Source organism: Mesoplodon densirostris, chromosome 9 (assembly GCF_025265405.1).
Source record: "Mesoplodon densirostris isolate mMesDen1 chromosome 9, mMesDen1 primary haplotype, whole genome shotgun sequence".
In the NCBI taxonomy this organism is placed as follows: domain Eukaryota; kingdom Metazoa; phylum Chordata; class Mammalia; order Artiodactyla; family Ziphiidae; genus Mesoplodon; species Mesoplodon densirostris.
In genome coordinates this window covers 46,518,631-46,542,917 of record NC_082669.1, presented here as the reverse complement: position 1 = coordinate 46,542,917, position 24,287 = coordinate 46,518,631, and the positions used below count along the sequence as shown (strand labels likewise).

The 24,287-nt window shown below is 36.6% G+C and overlaps 1 protein-coding gene across 5 annotated transcripts in view; it reads right to left on the bottom strand.

Moving 5' to 3' along the window:
• The window catches only part of ETV1 (ETS variant transcription factor 1), a 95,392-nt gene that overhangs the window by 5,777 nt on the left and 65,328 nt on the right, over positions 1–24,287 (bottom strand). For all 5 annotated transcript variants that reach the window (XM_060108210.1, XM_060108208.1, XM_060108209.1 and 2 more), the window contains 4 exons: positions 12,214–12,280; positions 10,546–10,616; positions 6,911–7,080; positions 804–905 (listed from right to left, as the gene is read on the bottom strand). In XM_060108210.1, the coding sequence (XP_059964193.1) occupies positions 804–905; positions 6,911–7,080; positions 10,546–10,616; positions 12,214–12,280 (410 nt within the window). The remainder of the gene's footprint in view (positions 1–803; positions 906–6,910; positions 7,081–10,545; positions 10,617–12,213; positions 12,281–24,287) is intronic.

Sequence of the window (24,287 nt, the reverse complement as noted above, 5' to 3'; positions counted from 1 at the left end):
AATGAACAAAGGACGCATAATAAAACTATAATGTAATATTCACGATGAATAAATCCTAAACGTTGTTCACAGTCAAGACTATTAGATCAAATATGCATGCAAAGCTGAAGGATGTAGCAATAACAAATACCCAAATGTTTTATCTTTATTTATTCATTTATTCATTACCTTCTTCAAAAATTTTATATTTTGTTCTAGGTGTAATTCATTTGTTTTATCTCACACCTTTTAAAAAAGCTACCTGGAAATATTAAGAGACACTCATTTGAAATAAAATAAATTTAACTTCATTATACCAATGAAATAAGATCAAATACTTATTTTTAATCAATGGTTTAAGATGTTAAGCTGTCAAGTAATGAAATCAGCCAAGAAAAAATGTTTTTCAGAATGAGAACAAGCAATGTTCTGAATGTTTTAAGAAGCAGAACAAGAGGGAAAAGGTAATAATTCAGTTAGTATTCAAAATTATATACTTGTGGAGAATGTAGCAAAATATCAACAACTTCTGGGGATATATGCTTGCCATATTAGTACTAAAACAACATTTTTTCTACCAAACACAGGAAAGTGGGGACTTCCAGAAAGTCTACTACTTTGTATATGATATTATTACACATTTGTCTATAATGCCCATGAATTTATAAACAGAAAGGCTTGTAATAACAAAACAAACAGCTAAGCATATGTTAAAGTGGGTGAAAACCTTGCTTCAGCAGTGTAATGATATGTGGCTTTAAAGTATGACATGCAGATGAATGTGCAACATTTCAATGAATTTTAATGCTGTATTAGCTGCTCACCTTTTGCATGATTCCTTTCTCATAATAATAGCGGAGTGAACGGCTAAGTTTATCATAGTTCATAGCTGGCCTGTTTTTCTGAATGCCCCAACGCCGGGCCACCTGCCACCAAAACAGAATTACATTGTAGTGTTAAGTATAAACTTATCAACGTATCTCATAAAAATTAGTTAATTCATTAATTACTTCCAAACACTCTAAAACACATCCAAATCAAAAACATAAGTAAAGACACAAAAGCTATCATGATCTGCATATCCTATGTCCTGGTTTGCTTTTTAAACCAGGCCTTCAGTGATCATTCTGAAGCATCACAATAGAATTCTTTGTCACTACTGTTTTAGATACAAAATTAAATGGAAATAAGGGAATGTATTTACAACAGTAATGAACAGGCTGCAATTCACCAAAATGAGGCATGCTTCGCATTCTGAGGTATGCTGTCTGTTTTTTCCTTCTTATTTTTTCTTTTCAGATAAAATCTATAGATCAAGAGCGGCTTCGTGATCTCTTTGTAAAGGTGTTTTTGAGGTTATGATAAACCAAAGGAAAATAGATATCCTGCATGACACTGAATAAAAGAGTGAACAAATGGCACAGTGTGTACAGCAGAGGAAACAGTATACCAATTAGTAAGCTGAACTGCAAAAAATTTTTATTGCCTGAAGCAGCATCAGAATAAAATTGGAGCCAATACTACACTGGGGAATTAAGCATTCATTTAAAGAACAGTAATCAGATGCTAAAAATAAGAAGGTCACCATGTATATGAGTCCACAGACAAAAATCTTTAAAGCAGAATATCCACTTTTGTTGTTTAGTGCACAATCTCCGAGCGTTTTATAATGTGGCTTTGGAGGAGCAACTTTTCTGGCAAAGAGAGAGAATTCTTCAACAGAGCTTCAGCAAAACCTCCTTCCTCAACATATCTGTATCCCCTACCTCACCACTACCCTGGCTAGCTGCAGCCTTATCCAGAACAGGGTGGCCTGCTTCTATGACCCCAGCTAAAGTCACCTTCGCATTAATTTCCACTTTTGCTTCATCTGAGAAGAAATTGCAGCTGCCATGCATACCTAAGTAACCCTGAGAGCATTTTTAAATAGGGTTAGAGTTTTCCTTCATGTTCACAGAATTCCAAGTTGTTGCTACGTGTAATATACTAAAACAGAATGCTTTGCAAAGAGATCATTCTGTCTCTCTCTACTTCATTAGCAAAAACCTTTCCCTAGGGTTTTTTTCTTTCTCTTTTAAAAATACTGATCCTTGCTATTTTCTCTCTCACTAATTTCTACTTCCTGAATGAAGATACAATGTAATTTAGTCACATATATCAGTATAATTTTTTAAGAGCAGAGAGATGTAATGTCACAGGGACGTGACTATATGTCAAAACAGAGTCACCGTGACAGGTACATCTTAAAGTTCCAAAGATAAACTTCTTTTTAATGTAAATGTTCTAAGCAATAGCAAAATGGGCAGATGGCAATAAGAAGTGAAAGCAATAATTTCTAAATAAAATGTCTTTTGAAAAGCTAACAATGGGGCTTCCCTGGTGGCGCAGTGGTTGAGAGTCCGCCTGCCGATGCAGGGGACACGAGTTCATGCCCCGGTCTGGGAAGATCCCACATGCCGTGGAGCGGCTGGGCCCGTGAGCCATGGCCGCTGAGCCTGTGCATCTGGAGCGTGTGCTCCGCAATGGGAGAGGCCACAACAGTGAGAGGCCCGCGTACCGCAAAAAAAAAAAAAAAGCTAACAATGGACATCAGTGAATCTTTAATAGACATGACAACTGAACAGCCTGCAAAACTGGAGGGGATGTGAAAATAAATTATTAGTATCTCCTGAAACGGAACAACAATTTCTGAACACTTACGCATTTGTAAGTGATACTTTTCTAGAGGCTCACCAGGAGACACCTAGAAAGTAAAATACCTGCAACAAACTTCAAGACAACACAGTGGAAGTCTTTGGGGAGAGAAAGATGTTTTTTTAATACCATAAGCAGAGTTTGACTTTTATGATGCCAGTTAATTCTCAGCACCATGGGTATCAGTAGACATTTTAAAACAATCAAATTTATTCTTAGAGCTGTTTCAATATCACATTCATTATAAAGTTGAGGGAAATGGGACATACTCATATGCCTGGGAGATGCAGACAAGTTGTGCAAGATGAAGGAATAAGATACAGAAATCTGTTGTACAGCACTGTTCCTACAGTTAAAGGTACTGGATTGAACGTGTAAAAATTTGATAAGAAGATAGATCCCATGTTGTGTTCCTATCATGATAAAAATTTTTTAAAAGATTGAAACTTGGGCTTCCCTGGTGGCGCAGTCGTTGCGAGTCCGCCTGCTGATGCAGGGGACATGGGTTCGTGCCCCGGTCCGGGAAGATCCCACGTGCCGCGAAGCGGCTGGGCCCATGAGCCATGGCCGCTGAGCCTGCACGTCCGGAGCCTGTGCTCCGCAACAGGAGAGGCCACAACAGTGAGAGGCCCGCGTACCGCAAAAAACAAAACAAAACAAAACAAAACAAAAGATTGAAACTTAAAATTAACAGATAATATAAATAATTTCCAGGATAGGTTAGACCATCCAACAACTAAGAAAGTCCGTTCAGCCCTCACATATGACCCATCAATCACCACTATATCCAGCGCCACTAAAAGCCAAGGTACCAAACGTAAAACCGATAGCTAGTGGGAAGCAGCCGCATAGCACAGGGAGATAAGCTCAGTGCTTTGTGACCACCTAGAGGGGCGGGATAGGGAGGGTGGAAGGGAGACGCAAGAGGGAGGAGATATGCGGATATATGTATACATATAGCTGATTCACTTTGTTATACAGCAGAAACTAACACACCATTGTAAAGCAATTATACTCCAATAAAGATGTTAAAAAAAAACCACCAAGGTACCATTTTCAACATGGAGTGGGTACGATGGTGGCAATACTTCCAGTAACTTCCTTTTAACACTCCTTCAAAAGAAAACTTTGGCTGTTAATGAGGAGAGTGAAAAGATCTCTATAGCACTCTAGCATTTACCCTTATTACCAAATGAATTAAACAGGAAAACGCAATCGTTCAATTATTATTCAATTTATTTTTAAAAATCAAGCTTGAATATGCAACAGTAAACCTAGAAACCACAATCAGGGTCTGGCTATCAGACTTCTCGATAACTCTTCAGCTCAACAAGCTTGAATATTATCAGAAGACTTCTCTGCATCCTACAGATGCTTCACTATGTCAGTAACTGTTCCCTGGAACAATTCCCCAGAACCCATGATGAATTAAAAAATAACATCCCGTTTTCTCAAATATCTGAAAAAGAGAGATGTTAAAGATTATGTGCTTGCTAAAGTTATCCAAACACACTGAGCAGATAATCAGCGCAAGACTGCAGTCTCACTCAGTATCATTTTAAACCGCAAAAGGAAATACAAAAAGTGGAACTCATGAGTAATTCCAACAAGGATGGCTTCAGAGCCACCTTTCATGAGCTGTGCTGTCACAGACCCTCAATTAACTGCTGTGTAGTTGAAAGAAGAGGGTGACCGTGGGCCACAGAGACTAAAGAAATTTCACAAACATTTTCCAAAGAAGAAATTTAAACATAAGCAGCACAGTCATTGCCTGATGGAAGCAATTGTAGCAGTGAGCAATGCAGCAATCAGAAATGGAATGTTTCATTTTGAACAAAGGGCCTTAGGAGACATTGAGTGCTTATTGCACAATTGCCAGGGAGTTAGGCTGACTCTGAATTCCCCTGTCCTTTTTTACTTTCTGAGTCTGATACAGAAAAGGTGTCTAAATGTTGGTTTGTTGTATGGAACAGAAGTAATTGTATTCCTTCCTGGCATTAAAAAAAAAAAATCACAGAAACTCACAATTTGATGTAACTTAATGGGTCCCCTGGTCAAGTCTCCTATTCTACTTGTTCAAACATGATCAGCTTAAAAATCAACAATTGCTATATAAAGAACTTAATCACGTGCCTAAGTATTTTTACACTTCTGAGTGGATCAATAATCACTGACATAATTCAGTCATTTCCCCTATCTTAACAGATAGATGGCAAAAATAAAAATTGTTTCTGCTCACTTTATTTTAATCACAGATGGATGGAAGTAATTGATATAAACCCCTGTTGAATGTCCTCAGTTCTAGCATGAACCAACTCTTGCAGAGATTATTAACATCTTTCATGAGGTGAAGAGCACACATTCCCATCATGTTAAAGGGCTTTCAAATTACTTTACGCTAAGTGTTTCTAGTCTCAATTTTTAGTGCTTCACATTTTTGCGGTTCTTTCACTTATATCATTTAAGTATACCTACATAAAAAATGAATTTCTTTTGACAGCCAAATTAAGTTTTAGATGCAGTACAAAATTCAAACAGCCAAACATTTAGCCTATACTCAGTAATGGATACTTTGAATTTCTGATTTAACTTGAGCCCTCAAATGCTACCAGCGTATTGATGTAACCCGGAGTACACTTAATTGTGCTAACCATCTCCTCTGATTTCATACTTTATTTAATACATATTTCAATCGGATAATCTCTTAAATCTTAATAAGTAATGTCACCTTATCTTCTGGATATCAAATTAGGACACGTTATCTGATTATGATTAAATACATGGTCTCATAGAGCAGAAAATGCAAGATGTATAGGCCCATTAGCCTAGTCTAGGTTGTAGATGTCTAGTCTACGTGAAACTAATCACTTTGAGTTAAAAAATAGCTGGATATCTCTCTCTGAATTTTTCGACTTTTCTGAGGTGTTTAGATCCTATAGCCAATATGATAAGTCATAGGCATGTTAGCTAAAAGTCTTCCATTGCTTTCTCAGCTAATGTAAACTGAAGTCAATTTTAACAGCAGCAGAGAAAGCATCTTTAATAAGACACAAACATTTCATATAAAAGTCACCTTTCTTTTGAGGTCCAAAATGCTATTCGGTAGGTTATGTTGTAATAATAATAGTAGGCTTGGGACTTCCCTGGTGGTCCAGTGGTAAGGAATCTTCTTGCCAATGAAGGGGACGCAGCTTCGGTCCCTGGTTGGGGAACTAAGATCCCACATGTCGTGGGGCAACTAAGCCCGTGTGCCACAACTATTGAGCTCATGCACCTCAACGAGAGAGAGAAAACCTGCATGCCACAACTAGAGAGAAACCCGAGCACGGCAACAGAGAGACCGCCCCGTAATGAAAAGATCCTGCATGCCTCAACCAAAAAAAGAAAGAAAAAAGTAGGCTTAAGCCTAAAGTTAGTCCTGGGAAGAATAAAAATTGAACTGAGAGGTTTTTCAGGAAAACACTCCATTGGTATGTGCATGGGGGAGGGTTGGAGGAAGTAAGAGAGCTGAACAGAATGAAAGGTGTTCCATTTACCTGTATTATCTCTATCCAGAGTCTTCTTAGGTATGGTGACATTTTAAACTTTATTCCTACCTTCCAAAGGAGCATACACAGCCCAGCTGACTCAAAACAGGTGTCACCAATAATCAAAGGGAAACAATGGTCGTACAGGTCTGTGTCTCCTAAGAAACACTTAAGGAGTAAGAATTTCCCACTGTGGCCCTTGTGTGCCTTTATCGCCCACAGCTATGTCTCCCCTACACCCTCTTACACATGACTTTGTTCTCTAAATGTTCCTCTCTAACCCTCTTGACAAAAATCAAGACTGTCCAAATAATAACTGCTAATTCTCAAGAACAATTCCTCCATACCCAAAACTAGTTGAACTTTGATAGACATCTCCTCTCTTCCTCAAAGACCACCAAACATGCCCAACTTAGATGCACCTTTAGAGACTTCCCAAGCCCTGCTCTCTTGAATAAAGGATTATGCTAATAATCTGGTTGATTTCCTTCAATTCCTGTAGGATGGCATTCAACTGGAAAAAGTCTGCAACATATTCATGTCTTATTTTAAATATATTCCTGCTTTTTTTTTTTTGGCCCACCTTTTAATTCAAAATGTTTCCCTATAGTTTTAAAATTAAAAAATACTTCTTTGGCATATTAATCAAGTATATGTTTCCTTATATTAAAACATATCTGATCTTCCTAACTAGAATCTACTAAACTCACCTCTTCAGGCTCAATCAATTTAAATTCCATGCCTCTCCCAGTCCAGGCAATGAAATGGGAATTTGAAGGGTCGTCCAGAAGAGCTACCAAAAACTGCCAGAGCTGAAGTGATCCCCGCCGCTGGTACGTGGGTCCTTCCCGATACATTCCTGGCTCTTGTTTTATATCTCCTAAATTAAAAACATTTTAAGTTTCTATGATTAGCAATGATATTTACATAAAATTTATATTAAACCAATCACTAAAATGGTTACACCACAACCAATTTAAGGGTTTCTATGAAATATACTGTTACCATTAAATAGGGATTTAAAATAGGTAAAAGGGTGAATATCACCCAGGAATCTACAAATTTACACAACTGTATATATAAAGGTCACTATAAACGCACAAAGGGCAGAATAAATCCATGGATGTCATTTACTTATAAAAATGCTGTATAACTTTTTTTTCTTTAGATACTATTTTAAAAACTATAGTATCCGATCATACTTCTTTCCTTCATTGTTAATGCCATTACTTACTGCTCTAAGTAACAATGCAGAGGGAGTAATCAGTTTTAAGCTCTGTGCATTTTATTTGCACAAATTAAATTTTGCAATTTGTAAATACCTCATTGACCTGCACATGACAAACTAGTGAAAATTTTAATGCAAATACTTCAAAGCAAAGTTAATAGCATCTTAGACTCTGTGAGTTAAGTAAAAACTAGGACAATGTCATGGGTAATTCAGGGCATTCTGGATTACTGGTATACCATCTTTCTTCCACACCTTCACTGGCACTCTGCTTTCTCAACTGGCAGCAAATGAAAATTCTCTCATTTTTCCTTGTCTCTTGTTTGTATTGCACTTATTTGAGTTTAGCTTGCTATTCTTTTTCTAAAAGTCCAATTTTATAATGTTTATACACACAAAAAAAAGAATACACCAGAGTTTTCTGTTATCTATATTTGTAAACAAGAAAGGTTTGTTTGTGCTACATTTATTTGTTATTCATACAAAGTGTAAAAAACTCTATTAAATAGATTACAGCAGCAAAGGTGTTAGTTTCCAATTCTTTGGAATATCTGGCCAGATATTTTGATTTTACCAAAAAACAAACAAACCAAAAAAAAAAAAAAACCACAACTCAGTTTCATGACTACTGATTATTTACTTCTATCTCCAGCAAACTGCCTCAAAAATATGTGGAATGGGCTTCCCTGGTGGCGCAGTGGTTAAGAGTCTGCCTGCCGATGCAGGGGACACGGGTTCGTGCCCCGGTCCGGGAGGATCCCACATGCCGCGGAGCAGCTGGGCCCGTGAGCCATGGCCGCTGGGCCTGCGCGCCTGGAGCCTGTGCTCCGCAGCTGGAGAGGCCACAACAATGAGAGGCCCATGTACCGCAAAAAAAAAAAAAAAAAGTGGAATTAGTCACATTGGGGATTGAATGTCTAGGGCCCTACAAGCATATCACTATTAATGCATGACTTTCTCTCCTTCACTAAAAAAACAATTGAGACAGAATATATTCGAGCCGATCTTCTGACATTAAGTGTGAATTATAAACCAGACTGAATCACGAGCTTTTAGAAATTTTCCTTTGGTCAAGAGACAGAAATACACCTCTTAAAATAATTACAGAAAGAACACTTTAAAAACCTAAACCAGGGCTTCCCTGGTGGCGCAGTGGTTGAGACTCCGCCTGCCGATGCAGGGGACACGGGTTCGTGCCCCGGTCTGGGAAGATCCCACATGCCGCAGAGCGGCTGGGCCCGTGAGCCATGGCCGCTGAGCCTGTACGTCCGGAGCCTGTGCTCCGCAACGGGAGAGGCCACAACAGTGAGAGGCCTGCGTACCTAAACCAAAATAAATTCACTCAACAGCTGCTAAAAATCATTATGTTGTTTTGGTCTAAACTAGAAAATATAGAAGTGTCTCTTCATACTGATTTCAATGACAGGTTTATTTATCTCAGTTTTTCCTTCTGAGATTTAGAAATTTTCATGGGGGTAACTGAGAAATTATGCAGATAGAGTGAAACACTGTCAGATTCAGATTTTCTAACCTTTAGATTGCTTCTGCCTATAAATGTGACTGATCATACTGGCCTTGTACAATGAAAAAATAACCCTTTGTTCTTCTTTCTTCTTGTTCTCTATTCCTTATAAAATGTAAGCCCAATACTATCTTCCCAAAAATATTTTCTTAGTATAAAATTGAGGAGTATTTAAAAGCCAAAGGGAAAAAATAATCAAGACAGTTAGCTTCCCCAAACATGTAAGTGACTTAGACTTTGCCCTGTTAGATTATATCATAATCCGGTCTACAGTTTTGAGCTATTTTCCTTCCTTACATGCCCATACTAATTATCGCAATTTCTTAAAATGTTAAGCTCACTAAGCATGAAAGAAACTGATGAAGGTCATGCCAAAAAGTAGACTTTATGCTTTATCTCAAGAGAAAAAGCTGGATTTTAAGGATTTTGATGTTCTGCGAATGATGCTAAAGAAAATAACACAGATCACACCTCTGAAACTCAAAGGTTAAAAGTAACATCTATTATAGAGTAAGGCTGAAAAAGTGATCCCTATTGGAGTTTAACCCTGTGACCTTGGCATGAATTTAGCAATGTAAAGGGAGGCTAAGGAAACAGATCTTCCCAAGACTTATATCACCCCTTCTGAAAAGTCTATGTGTAGCGAAAGCCTGGGGAACACAGTAGACTTCAAGCAGCTAATTAGAGACTGAGAAGCAATCTGCACATACACTTTGCTGTTTAAATAATGACAATTAAAAACTCCTGAGAGGTACCCAGGCCATTACAGCCATGATCCCCAAAGTTTGTGCAATCAGCTAATCAGAGGGCCCCTGCTCATTTCCTGTTAAACAATCAAAGCAGGAAATATGGAGACCACTCTGAAGAACCACTAAGTCAATCAACTGTTCACTTTTTACCCAAGCCTCTGTGTAGATGCTGACTGCGGCCACGTTTGTCAAGAAAAGAAGATTCTAACTTGACACCCCTTTCTAACGTGTGGGGGGGTGATATTTTCATTTTCATTGCCACAGCAAATGATATTAAAAGAGTGATGCTTTCCTAACTCCATCTGAAGCAATTACAAAGTAATGTCACATTAGTAATGAACATCTTCCCAGGGGAAAAACAAAAAAGGAAGACTCACAATCACTAACTAAATGGGCAGCTGTATTGCTCCTGTGTTCCATAATGCATCTTTTCGTGAACAATAAAAGGCAAGAGCCTGCATTAGTCATCCATGCATCCACAGTAGCATGCTTTCTCCTCTGCTTTGTTAATTACGGGATCAGCTCTCAATAAATCTCGAGCAACAAGCTGCATGTTCTCAGCCAGGCAATGGAAAGGGTCCTCTTATTCTACATAAAGCTCAGCAAGAATGATACTCTGTCTAACTCTAAAAATGGGATCTGTCATAGGACAAAAGAAAAAAGCTTCTTAATGGGCAAAGGAAAGGGAATTTATAAGAGGCAAAGTTTAGTGAGACTTGAGTGCGTCGTAAGTGATGGGCATAAAAATCCTTAAGTAGCGATGTTGACTGCTTTCAGGAGAGGCGAAGGTGATCTCTCCACACCCTCTTACAGAAATCAAAACTTGATACACAATGAAAAACCTACCATCGAATTTCTCTGGGACAACACAGGTGTCATCATAAAACTGCCTGGGGCCCTTTTCAAACATGCAGCCTGTGGGGGGAAATGAAATACATTTATTCATGACAGAAATAACACTCACAAATAAAATCAAAATATAACCATTAACACAAAAACGGAGGTAGAAAAGGACTCTTCTACTTTTCCACTCTGTGACCTTGGACACATTATTTAACCTCTGTGCCTCAGTCTCCTCATCTATAAAATGGGAATGATAATAAAGTATCTACCTTATAGGGTTGTTGTGAGGATTAAATGATTTAATATATGCAACTTTAGAACACTGCCTAGCACATGGTAATACATGAGAGTTAACAATTTATATTATTACTAACCGAAGCATAGAGCTTACATAAACACTGGCAAAGCTGGGATGTATAACGTATCATTTCCTTTTCCATTTTCTTCCAAGTTTTGTTATTCAACCAGATGAGAGGGAAATCAGAGTGAATTACTATCATGTACCTTGCATTATGACCCTGATGAACTGAAACAGGTACGGTTTTACCCCCTTACTTCTTTGGATAAATATTTAGCTAGGTTAACTTTCTCATGTTTTCATCTTCAATAGCCAAGGCAGTTAAAAAAAACTTTCCCTTTTTGCTGTAACATAACTAAGTCCATAGGAAAAATGCAAAATAAATTGACAGCTTTTCACAATCATTTTCTCCCCCAAATATCCTTGACTGTGGGACCTTCAATTAATTGCTGTTATCTTTCATGACCAGGAAGAAATTTCCCATAGTTTAGTCACAGTTTTATTTCTCAAAAGTATTGGTCTCTGTGGTAGGTACATAATATTAAAAATAGCAACAATAATTATATTGCATTCGTGCAAAATTTTTGGTCTCATATTTTCTGGATTTACCATCTCATAATACTATCCTTTAAACATGGGGATTTACTTCTATTAATGTTATTTAAACAAAACAACCAATATTGGACTCAACCTAGAAGGATGGATCTAAGTCATTCACTGAAGATACACAGTGTTGACATCAAGGACCATGCATATAATTCCAGAAATACTTTAAAGGGGAGTCTATCCAGATAAAATCATCTTCATTCATTACTTTGCAGGTATCATGCCCATTAGAACAAAACTTTCCCGCCACGTTTACCATAACACATCCACAACAGAAAACTCCTTTTCTAAGTCTCTTATGTGAAAGTCCATTCTTAACAATTACTTGTCCCAAAATGTAAAATCTAGGATATTTAAAGGTGAATGTATTTAAATCAACGGTGCTTTATTTCAAAACAGTGACTTAGGTCTCTAAAGCAAAACTGAAAATTCCTCAAAGATACATTTCAGTAGAAAGCAGTAAGGTAAGGTGATCTTATAAAAGCACATGTTCTCTTTCAAAAGGATGTAGTTGCTGGCAAAAAAGAACAGAGAAGTCCACTTTTCAGCTGTTTATATGCACATGACTCATGTTAACAACCAAATATAAGAGATCATGACCTGAAAAATCTTCCTTTTACTTTAAAAAGAAAAGTTTTAAAATAATGGTTTAGTGGACATAAGTGATTTTCCCCATGTGTAATATAATGATAATCTGACAGCATCCTTAGGATGTCCAATTATGTTGACAGGTATTTACAAGAATTTCAATAGTGGAAAACTTAACTTCTGTTCTGCTGGGATGAGCCAGGAAGCCTTCTTGCCTCATATAAATGGAGTGGCAGCTAGGCACTTCTGCAAGAGGAAACAACATCGGTCAAAGATGTCTGGAGCTGAAAATGTGCTGTTATCAGTGGACAGAGTGCAGAAAGGAAAAGTAACAGAAACTGACACGAGTCTCTTGAGGGGAACTTGTCAACACATAGTTAACATTTCAGGCAGGGCCCACACAAGAAACGTAAGGATGAGACGCATGCCATGGTGGATACTGATTCTCCTGAACAGGCAGGTGAATTCAAAGTTTTACCCACACCAACCTTACTAAAGTAAAGGTGGCTCTACCAGCAAGCCTGCATAAATGCTACTGTGTCCTCAAACAGTGTCATGAGTTAAAATATATTTCAGGACATGTATGGAATAACTTTGTATACTCAATGTCATCCAAAGCAAAGATCAATAAAAGACTCATTCATAGTTTATTTCATGAACACTGGCTAGAAATTATTATGAGAAGACGAAATTGTTACATCTCTTAAAATTACTCCAGCCTAGTAAGGTGACTGCTCTTTTTTCTTCAGATAGAAACATGACTGGCTTTTCATTTTGTTAAGCTCACAGGTCAGATCCAAAAACAGTGAGGCTATAAAAGAGAAATCCAACAACTTCTGAGCAAACACCATTGTTACCTTAAGAGTGAGGCCTTGCCTGTGTGACCAAGTTAACTCATCCCTGAGAAAATAAAACTTGGTTAATGGTTAAGCTTGAGTCATAGTGATGGTTGTGTATCTAATGTGTTTAGTAGCTTTCGATATGGAGAAAAGGAAAGATATATTAGATTAAGAGACAAAAGATTAAAATTCAAGTCCTTCATTTACTACTAATAAAGCTACATGACTTTAGATAAGCCATTTTGTGTCTAAGTTTATATAAAACAAAGGGTTGGGTGAGATGTTATCTGAGTCTTTTATTGTCCCTAGTTATTTAACTCTGAATATAGAAGTTCACTCACATAACCAGAGGTCTATTCATGGTGAAGAGAGTGAAGTTTCAACCTCAAGACCCTCTACTTGCAAGAGCCCTACTGAAATCCTATGCCTAATTTTGTATATGTCATTTCCTTTTCTTTCTCTTTCAGAGGGTTCCCCAAATTCTATAAGTTTTAGGTACCAAAAACCTGGGCCCAACCCTACATATAACATATATAGGTTCCACAGGAATATATACACATGTGATTAAGTTGATTCTATCTTCTGTATGTATTACTTAAGTTTTTAAAACAACATGTACAAAAATAAATGTATAAAAGATATATGACGAGTGTCCTATTTAATATAAGAATACATCTTCCTTTCCACCACTTATAGTAAGCCCTTAACTTCTGAACAAGTAATAACATTTAAATGAATGGGAATCCAATGGCCCTTATCTCTCTTTAACTATCCATCTATAGACTTTCATGCTGTAATAGATAATGAGCACTATTTAGCCCAGATGTCATTCTTTCTTGGTCTGGAATGTTCCATTTTTAAAGTCTACCTGATGTTCTAAAATTTTTTCTAGTGATAAATATCAACCAAAATATGAGATATTATTTCACAGAAAAAAAGCTTATCTTATGTGGTTTTAGTCAAAAATAGCTTAATGGCGATCCCTAATAGCAGTAATATTGAAAAGTATGTGGCAATCAATGGCTTACAAGCCGAAAATACTGTAAAACTCATTTTCAAACACTTTATTACACTGCGCCTTCTTTCTATAAAGTATTATGTAGTATATAATTCTGACCCTACAGGGTTAAACTGTGCTTTCTGATATCAGTGCTTACAATAGGGTTGCAGTGGAGTTGATCTTCTGGGTTAACAAATGATTAGCAATGCATTTTATCCCAACTCTTTAACCGATGGTACTTCAAATTAATTTTTAATGTTATTTTGATTTATTACCAAGGCGTAAGTTCCCTCAGGCAGCTGGGCCTGGGAGGGAGAGTGTTAATGACTCTGCCATCAGCTCCCCAGCTGCTTAGAGGCAAGCATTTTCTTGTACCAATGTTGACACCCTGCCACAAAATACTTTTACTGACTGCTGCCCAGCTGGAGTGTGGCTGTAAAAACAGCTGGCTGGCTCTGGAGGCAGCTAGGAAATGTATAGGTTAAACTCTATTATATATTAAGTGTGACTAAATGTAGTTTCCTCCCCAAGGGGGGAGAAAAAGCGGAAGAAAGAAAATGCAAGCGTTTCTGAGAAACCCACTATTCAAAGTTGAAGGGTCAGCTTATAAAAGTGCCCTAACATCGTATGAAATAATCAAAATCCTGGAAAACTAGACATTTGACATCAAAGATAGGATTTGATGGATAATTTCACTAATACTCATGTCTATTGAACTAGCTGATTTATTGGTTTTTGTTGTACTTACTCTGTAATATTATTCATAAATTCTACTTATTTTTCTATGATATTTAAAGTATACTGATTTAAAATTCATCATAAATTAATGACATAAAATATGGCTAATGCCAGAAACTCCATTACATTTCCAAAGGCTCAACTTGTGGTCTAAGTTCTAAACAAAAAAGCACTGAACAGCAATTTAGAAAAAAATGCATACATGAGAATATATTTGTGATTATGCCAGTTCTTAATACTATTTATTACACCCCAGAGTAAATAAAATTAACATCTAGCTCTTGAAATTGAGACACTTGGCCAGCATTGTTTAAGTCCAGTCTATCTTTAAAATCGGTGTCCTCTATATGGTCCAGAGAAGCCTGAAAAAAATATGGCTAAGAGAAGTTTATTCCCCTAAAGTAACTAAAGTCATGTTATCCTAAAGTGATATCAGTTAATTTATGACCATCAGAGTGGGTCAGACTCTAATCAAATTGTAGAAACATTTCCAAAGTGATTATTCAATCAAATGACTAACATGGTTAATTAGGAGCCATAAACATTGCTCTGAAGTTCATCAAAGTAATGACTTGCCCAGAAAAAGTACTGCTAATTAAATTGCCTGCTGCTTTCATTGCTACCTTATCTAATAAAAAATCCAACCAATGAAGTTTGGCATTACATTTTAACTTTTGCTAAATGCTCAACTCAGATCCAAACTAGCTAAGTGGTGACTTCAAAGGGAAATGTTTTGTAGCAGGGAATGGAGGCATTTCATACGTATTCGTTTATGTTTATCCATGAAATAAAACTTACATAATTCAGTGACAATAATAAGCTGCAGTTTATCCTATTCACAAACGTTAAGATGAGAGCATATTTACACTGTCTTAATATGCATCCATAATTATCATCTTAGGATCATTAGTACGGCAGTGATTACAAACATTCACCTTGTCATCTAAGAGACCTGGTTTTGAATCTCAGTTCTGATATTTCATGGGAGTATAACATTTTGTTAGTTATTTAACACCTCTTAACTCTCAACCTCCACATCTGTAAAATGGGAATAACGGTGATTTCCTTCAAAGGGTTTTTGGAAGACCATATGGAGTAAACCACGGGCAACATTCTGCCCACTTTCTGCTAACACTGAGGATTCAATATAAGGTACTTATTATTATTATTATTATTATTATTATTATTATTTTTGCAGTACACGGGCCTCTCACTGTTGTGGCCTCTCCCGTTGCAGAGCAGAGGCTCCAGACGCACAGGCCCAGTGGCCATGGCTCACGGGCCCAGCCGCTCCACGGCATGTGGGATCTTCCCGGACCGGGGCACGAACTTGTGTCGCCTGCATTGGCAGGTGGACTCTCAACCACTGCACCACCAGGGAAGCCCCTAAGGTACTTATTATTAACAGAATCTATTTTTAAGTCAACCTCACAAGTATTTAAACTGTGTGAATCACTGTACTTAAAACCAGAAATAATTACATATCAAAATTACTTTTGTAACTTAATTTGCTATTCTTAAATCATGTATCTATTGAGATGGTTGACATTGCTTATTCGTGTACTTATTCAGTAGTATTCTTCATAAATCTATTAACCTATGATATTTAAAATATATTGATTTTAAATTCATTATAAATTTATGATTTATAAGGTTTAAGTGAGAAGCTCCATTATATTTTCAGAATATTTGGAGGTACCTCTTTTGAGCTTCTTTTTACAGTATTACTCCCTGATATTTGATGCTAAATGGCTTTAGTCTAAAAAGTTTTAAATTCAATCTGTAAATTGAATTATGTATATTTAATTTAGGGTAAAGGATTTTTTTTTTATTATTTGGAAACTTATGGATCAAAGAGCTCTTCAGCATGACCTTAGGACGGGGCCAAATCAGTCTGCAGAGACTAAACTGCCTATAATTTGTCACAGATGAGTTTATGGTGATGAAAGCTGATCTAATATGCTGCAAAAATTCAAAGCAGCAAAGCACTGTTGTCATTTTAATGCGCTAGTCATAGTCACTGTGGCAGAAGTTAAGAAGACGTAAACTAACACACTAAACTACCTGATTTGATTAGTCTTCACCTTTAGTAACGCAGTTAAAATTTCCTTTAAATTAAGATAAGCAAGTATGAAACTAAAAAGCTGTTTCTTGACCTGCATTTTAAAACTGTCTTGGGAAACATAATACTGATTCGGGAAGCTTTACCAAAGGTCTGCCCACAAAGTGCAGTTTTGAATTTGCTAGGCACTTTTCTGATTTGCATATGCGTTGCCCCATAGTATGGGATGATGTTTCTTCTTCAGGGCATGGTTTGCCTAAAGTTTCTAGGAGCTGTAACAGGCCGGATGGTTTGCCACAGTTGTATGAGACATCCCTATAACTTGTTGAAATTGTTTGTTATCAAATAGTGTACAAAGCTGAAAACACTTCAGATTGTAAACTCTAAATAAGGGGGAAAAAGCACCTTGCTTTCATTTGATGCTTCTAGTTAAATTCCTGGAGAAACAACCAGTGTGATAACTTAATTAAGCATTCAAATCTCTGAGAGTAAATGAGAAATCCCAGTAAAATAGACATAAGTTCGATGTTGTATTTTAATGTGATTTTGCTTTCATGTGAGTGTGCACTGCAGAGATGGATTGATGACACACTTAACTAACCCCTTGAGGAAGTGATGTAACAAGATCAAGTCCACCTAAGCTTGTTTATGGTATAATGATGATGGTGGAAATTAAAACTCCAGGGCCAAAATGTGTGTGTCAACATACATCTGAAATTAACAGGTACTTGGTGAGAAATGTGCTTGTGTGTGTGTGTACTTCAGTGTAAACACAGGAGTTTAAACAAGTTTTCAAAGACATTTATTTATCATCTAAACAAATACTGAGCTGTACCAAGAACTAATGGCATCAATCTCATTCAAGAAAGAAGAGCATTATGACAGATCTTGCCTAAGTTTTGTCTTTCTTAAACTTAAGTTTTTTGTTTTTTCTCATTTCCTGGCAAACTCAGTTTAATGTTTAAAATCCAAAGGTTTTCCAGAGTGCATAAATAAATGAGCTTCATAAAGATGTATTTAAATGCACAGGTCTTCACATACATACTAGTGGAGCATCCTTGTACTCTGCATTTCCACTTGCCACATGAAGAGATTTTGTGTAGCTAATCAAGAAAATATATTTTGTAAAGTGTTCTAAAAAGGATGCTAACCTGAGGATTTTTTTACACCCATACAATCTATTTATAGAACAAACCTGAAAGTAATTAACTCTAAAAAATAAGGCCCAGTATTAATATGTCTGAATTCAAGTGTGAAGGCTTTAAGTCAAGTTTTATAAGATCTATCTGTTGTCAGTCACAAAAGCTCTATATAGCAACTTAGTCACTGAAACTCATGTGAAGAAGGTAGAAAAGTTGGAGGTGGCTGAAATCTTAAGAGAGTGATGCATTTGGTATTACTTCATTCACACTTAGATGGGAGCTTTGTCATTAGGATTTTTAGTAAACTGTGTATAAGTAATGTAAAATCTGCAGAGATATTTCTTTTGCCACAGATCAGATGTACTAAATCTACTGTTGACAGACTTTGAGGACAGAAACAGAACTATGTCAGTCTTTGTATGCCTAGAATAGTGCTTGCAAAACCTTAAAAAAGAAAAAAAAAAGTAACACAGTTATCTGCATTCAGATGCTTTTAAAACTTAAAGGCTACATAACCTAAAATAACAGCATAGAATTTTACCTAAGAAACCACAAACTTCTCTTGTAAGCATCTGGGTTATTTTGCTTTTCTTTTCTTCTTCTTCTTCTTTTTTTTTTTTGCAGGGGACAGTATCCTACACAAATAACCACCACATTCAAAGAGGATTAGCTTATAGTGATCTAGTTGGCTCACAGTTTTACAAGTTTTACAAGCCTGTGGAGGTTTCAGTAAGTTAGAGTTGAAAATAAAGTTGAAATGATAGGAAACACAATTGCACAAAATAAGCACAATTTTAACTCTGACTACTTATTAGATATTATTGCACTCTGACAATTAACGGAAGTTTAAAAAAATATATGAGAAAAGATGCCATTAGTTGCCAAAACAGGCCACAAAAAAAATTCTGAAGTGGGGGAATTTTTCATGATGAGCTTCAATACTGAATTGTTCCCTTTCTGGAACCTACACAATTTGAAACAAATACATCATGAATTGCTTTGTCCTCTCACTCATTTCTCCTTGGATCACCTCAATATTCAGATGATTTAGTTTCCTTGCTTTAAACACGAATGACACTAGCAGTAAGTTCAGTATGATTGTTTCACTACGTCAGAAACAGCATAATTGTACACTATCTTGTTGGCTATGCACAATATGATTGTTTTAACATAAGAATATCTCTCTTATTTTGTCTTATCCTTTAGCACCAACGTGTATTTATAAATATTAGAAATAATAGTGGCACCTCATTCAAGAACTAGCAACAGTCTGAGGAAATCTCTAGAAGTTAAGATAAAATCCTATCAACAGAAGTCCTTATTCTAATTGCCTGGACCCCTAACACTATATTAGCAATTTTACAAACATAGTCATATTTAATCCTTACAAAAACACAAAAGGTATAGGAATTATTTTCCCCTTTCCATGAATGAGGAAACTGAGGACAAAAGAGGTAACAAAACATGCTCAAAATGACATTAGTAGTAAATAGGTAACAGGTCCAGGATTCAGTATAATGTTTCCAGTGTCATACCAAGTGGGTGGTTTTATTTTTTAATGCTAAGAATAACAAAAACATGTGGATAAAAACAGTGAACTGTGAGGGCCCACACACTGAAAAGAAGGGTTAGCAGAATGGAATGTTCAAAGATACTTTTCTAAACTTAAGAGAAGAGTAAATAAATCATAATGATATATGCGTGTCATTCTTTCAGTTTTGCCTTGCTTTGTTTTTCACATGTGTTTTTGAATAGCTATCTTTGTAAAATTTTCAAGACAGTATTAGAAGCAATTAAATAGAAAATTTACACACATGTACACACGTGATAAAAACAATAATCTATTTAATCTGAAAAAAATTCCTTGAAAAGATTTCAATTAAGTTATGCCTATGTTAGGTAAAAATATTTTATGAAATAAAAAGTCTCCCTTTCCTCTAAACTATTAAATAGTTAAGTCACTTAAGTATAGAGATCCTTTAAGTGTAAAATATTCTATAACAATATTCTAAACCTAAACATATATACTCAGATATATACTTGTAAAAGATAAATATTTATCTTCCCTCTCTTGTTCACATTTATGAAACACACACACAGAGGGAGAAATCCAAATGCGCATCCTTAAACTGTCTCATTTAATTGCAAATCTTAGTTGCACATATGAAAACAGTTGTATGTTCATCTCACCCACTCGCAATAAGCAGTTCTGGGCCTAAGCATCCTGGTTGTTTTCTTTAAAAAGAAACTAAAAATCCCACACTAAAAAAGTACACCCCCCTCCCCATTCTAATTCCCTTTTTTCATGCTAGTTCAACTCACAAGCAGATTATCTCTCCCTTCCCCCTTTCCTGCCTGTAAAATCCAAGTTAGACAAACACTGTGTGGCTGAAATGACATATTTGAATGGAATTCAGACCCACCAGTTCCTGTTTATGTTTCTGATTTGAGAATGTTGTCTTCTCATTCACTATACATTAGGAACACTGCAAGGCCATAAATAGTGTCAGGTTACATGCAGGCAGGACCAATGAGCATTAATCATTACTTCCAGTCAACTGGCAAAAGCAGCAGCTGATGGAACACTATACCCTTCAGCTCTGTATAAATGGACATTCCAGAGAGTAAAGAGTGTGTGTGTGTGTGTGTGTGTGTGTGTTTCCTTTCAGTCTCCATTTTATGAATGAAACTCCAGGCTCTATAGAGTCCATTCATGTAAGAGAAATGCTTACAGGGCTCTGCCCCTAGGGATCAATCAGTCATGGGTAAAACTGATATGATTGGTTTAAGACAGCCTTCAGCCTTCCATTACTGACTTAAAATACAGTCCCTGTCCATTTGACCTGTGTTAATGCATAAAGAGTAAATCCAGACCATAGTCTCAATTCTCAAATCAAATCACTAGCCAATGCCACTTACTGTAACTGTAGATTTAGAGCATACTGAAGTATTTCTTAGAGAAACTGATAGAGTGGACCAAAGTACTGTTTGGGGAGACTTGCTATTTTAACCCAGAACTGAATGAGGAAAACTCATACGAGATCTGCTAAGCAATATAAAGCAAAGTCAAATTGTGAGCTCTATTATAATAACAAAATCAATTAGGAAGGCATCACTGTCACTTTTCACAATTTAAGCACCTAAAAATCAGAGATTAAGTGATCTACTAGTCCACAAATCACACACTGAGAAAAAGAAAATTATATTTGGATGCTAGAGAAACAGGTAAGATGTTAATTTTTTCTGAAGGATCAATAGCTCATTCCTTTAAATTCCCAAGTGATTCTCCACTTGAAATTCTTGGAGCAATGGTTTCAAAGTTAGGAGGGAAAAAAATCAGCTGCCATGTTTTAGGAGAAAATGTGGCCATAAGCAAATGATGCTTAGTAATGGAGTAGGGCCAAGCTTGGCCTTTGGGAATGTTAAATATCAGGTACAAAAAGCCAAAGTTCATGGAACCATAATCATCGCTGTGCTGGAAATTACTAAAGATGGTAATGCTTAAAAATACCTAGAATTTTTAGGAGGGAAGAAAACTATTTATGAGCAATTATGGGAATGATTTGAAAAGAGTCAGTCCAATACCAAACACTGTTAAAACATATAATGGGTTTTATCAGCCATCTGTAACTTGGTCCTTGACTCCAGAGGGAAGAAAATACTTTTCTCTTCCAGTGACCTGAAGCCATTTTGGGAAATAGTTGCAGTCAACAATCCCTGAATATATCTCTAACTGATTTCTCATAGGATCTTTGCTATGCCTATAGAAGAAGGAATGAGGAGAAACATGAAAAATACATGGTCTTTGGTTTTAGACGTGTGCACGATTTTCTACTATGGCGTTATAATTTAATATTTATCTTCCAATTTCTAATATCTGGCTAATAAAGTGATAGAGAATAAATCAAGTTACCACCATATTTAACTTTAAACTAAAATTAAAATACTTGACACACCCAGGAGGGGAGATAATAAGGAATCCTATAATCTATCATCCAGAGAAAACATGGAACAGAGAAAGACCACTGAAGAGTCAACGTACATTCAATTATTAATTCTTAAATAACATTCTCTTTTTTTGGCTTTAAAAAATTTCAGTATTCTTTTAAGAATTAGTTTTTAAGGTGGTTCAAAGATACGTGAGTAAAAGTGATGAAGTAAAGCTTAATATTTCTAAATGTTTTTATTTCATATTTTAAAAAATTAAAGTTATAATTATCAGTCATGGGGCCTTCCATTTCAGAAATGAAGAAGCTAGTTTATGGCAAGCCTGGAAGTTCAAAATAAATATCACTAGCCTTTACTTCTCTTCTCTCTGTTCCATCCAACTTTAATGAGCATTTTTCAACAGTTTCCTTTTGTCATCACTGCATTCCTTGTATTTCTTGAACAATATTTTTGGTTGTTTACTTATGTATAACTCAATTGTTCAGAAAACATATAAGAACATTTATTATAAAATATATATGAGGTTAGTTTCCCTAAAATATATATCCCCTCTGAAAAAATAATAAAAAATCATTAAAAAATAATATATCCTGATGACAGAATTTCTGAGCTATTACTACAGTAGTAGTAGTAACAATCATAATAGTAACAGTTTAGAAATAAACTACTGAGTACATTTTGCCTTCTGAATTTTGGCGTTTTTTGGTTTTTGTTTTTTTGTAATTTTGTGCAAGGTGAGCCAGTTGATTGAGGCCCTGACAAATCATCTCCAAACACATAAAGCACTATTTACTCATATTTCTATGTGGCTGCAGAAAACAATTATGTTTTTCTTGCTCTATTATCTACTGATTTCATCCTATAACTTTAACCTTAAAACCATATTCTAAATTCTGCAACAGGAATCCCAAGCAATGCTCACTAAGAGCAGCGTTAGGAATTACTTCACTATTTTCTCTGCTATTTAAGATGAGTACCCATCAACACAGCAAAACACAGAATAACATTTACAACATAAAAATCTTCCCTCGGGGGCTTCCCTGGTGGTGCAGTGGTTGAGAATCTGCCTGCCGATGCAGGGGACATGGGTTCGAGCCCTGGTCTGGGAAGATCCCACACGCCACGGAGCAACTGGGCCCGTGAGCCACAACTACTGAGCCCGCGCGTCTGGAGCCTGTGCTCCGCAACAAGACAGGCCGCGACAGTGAGAGGCCCGTGCACCGCGATGAAGAGTGGCCCCCGCTTGCCACAACTAGAGAAAGCCCTCGCACAGAAACGAAGACCCAACACAGCCAAAAATAAATAAATAAATAAATAAATCTATTAAAAAAAAAAATCTTCTCTCGCCATTTCAGAAACGCAAAACTATTTAACTCTTATGACTACAGTGCCAGCTTGGACCTATGTGAGTACCAGATATATTTGTCAGCTCTCACAGATGAAAGTTAAACGTATTCCTAGTTTTAACATATTTAACATGAGCTAAGTATTGTGCATTTATTTTATCATTTCTCTGCCTACATATTATTTTTCTACATGCTAAGTACAGATGATTACTCTCTAAATTTGAAGGTTTGTCTATTGGCCTTCATCAAAGTCCTAAGGTGATGAAGTATATGGAGAACTTGGGAAGGGTTACTAGGATTTAAAAATGAAAGATAGAAAAGGCCCATCTTATTTTTCCAAATGTAAGCTTTCCTTATATGTTCTTTTGTTTTTAAATTTTTTGGCCATGCCACGCAGTATGTGGGATCTTAGTTCCCCAACCAGGGATCGAACCCTCGTCCTCTGCAGTGGAAGCGTGGAATTCCAACCACTGGACCGCCAGGGAAGTCCCGTATCTGTTTTAGATACCGCAGCCCTTCATAAGCTTTCTGCTGAAAAATAGATTCAGCCGACAAAAGTTTGAAAATGACTCTTATAGTTAAATTTTAAGCCATCAAGCTATCAAGTGTTTTAACAAAGGGTGAAGTCCAATAAGAAAGAAGGCTCAGACAAACTCAAAGTTTATAAAATCAATCAAAGAATTTTAGAGCTGGCTAGGCCATCAGTTTGATACTTTTCCTTCTAATTACTGTTCAGCCTTTTCCAGAAGAACTATTAGGAAAAGTTACTTCTCTGACAATCTCAATTTTTGATAATGTTTATGGTGTATTTTTAAAAAGGAAATAGAACACATTTTAATCTGAAATATCATTTGAAGTTTTATATTTTCCTATCTTACAACAGTGAGCACCTAACAGTTAGAATAAAATCTGGGGACTGTCTAATGTGAAACAAATACCCCCAACTTAGGAAAAGCACACCTTAAGTTTTAATACAAATGCTTTCTTTGCCCTGGGTCACATAGAGCTTTTAAAAGACATAGGCAAGGGCTTCCCTGGTGGCGCAGTGGTTGAGAGTCCGCCTGTCGATTCAGGGGACACGGTTTCGTGCCCCGGTCAGGGAAGATCCCACATGCCGCGGAGCGGCTGGGCCCGTGAGCCATGGCCGCTGAGCCTGCGTGTCCAGAGCCTGTGCTCCG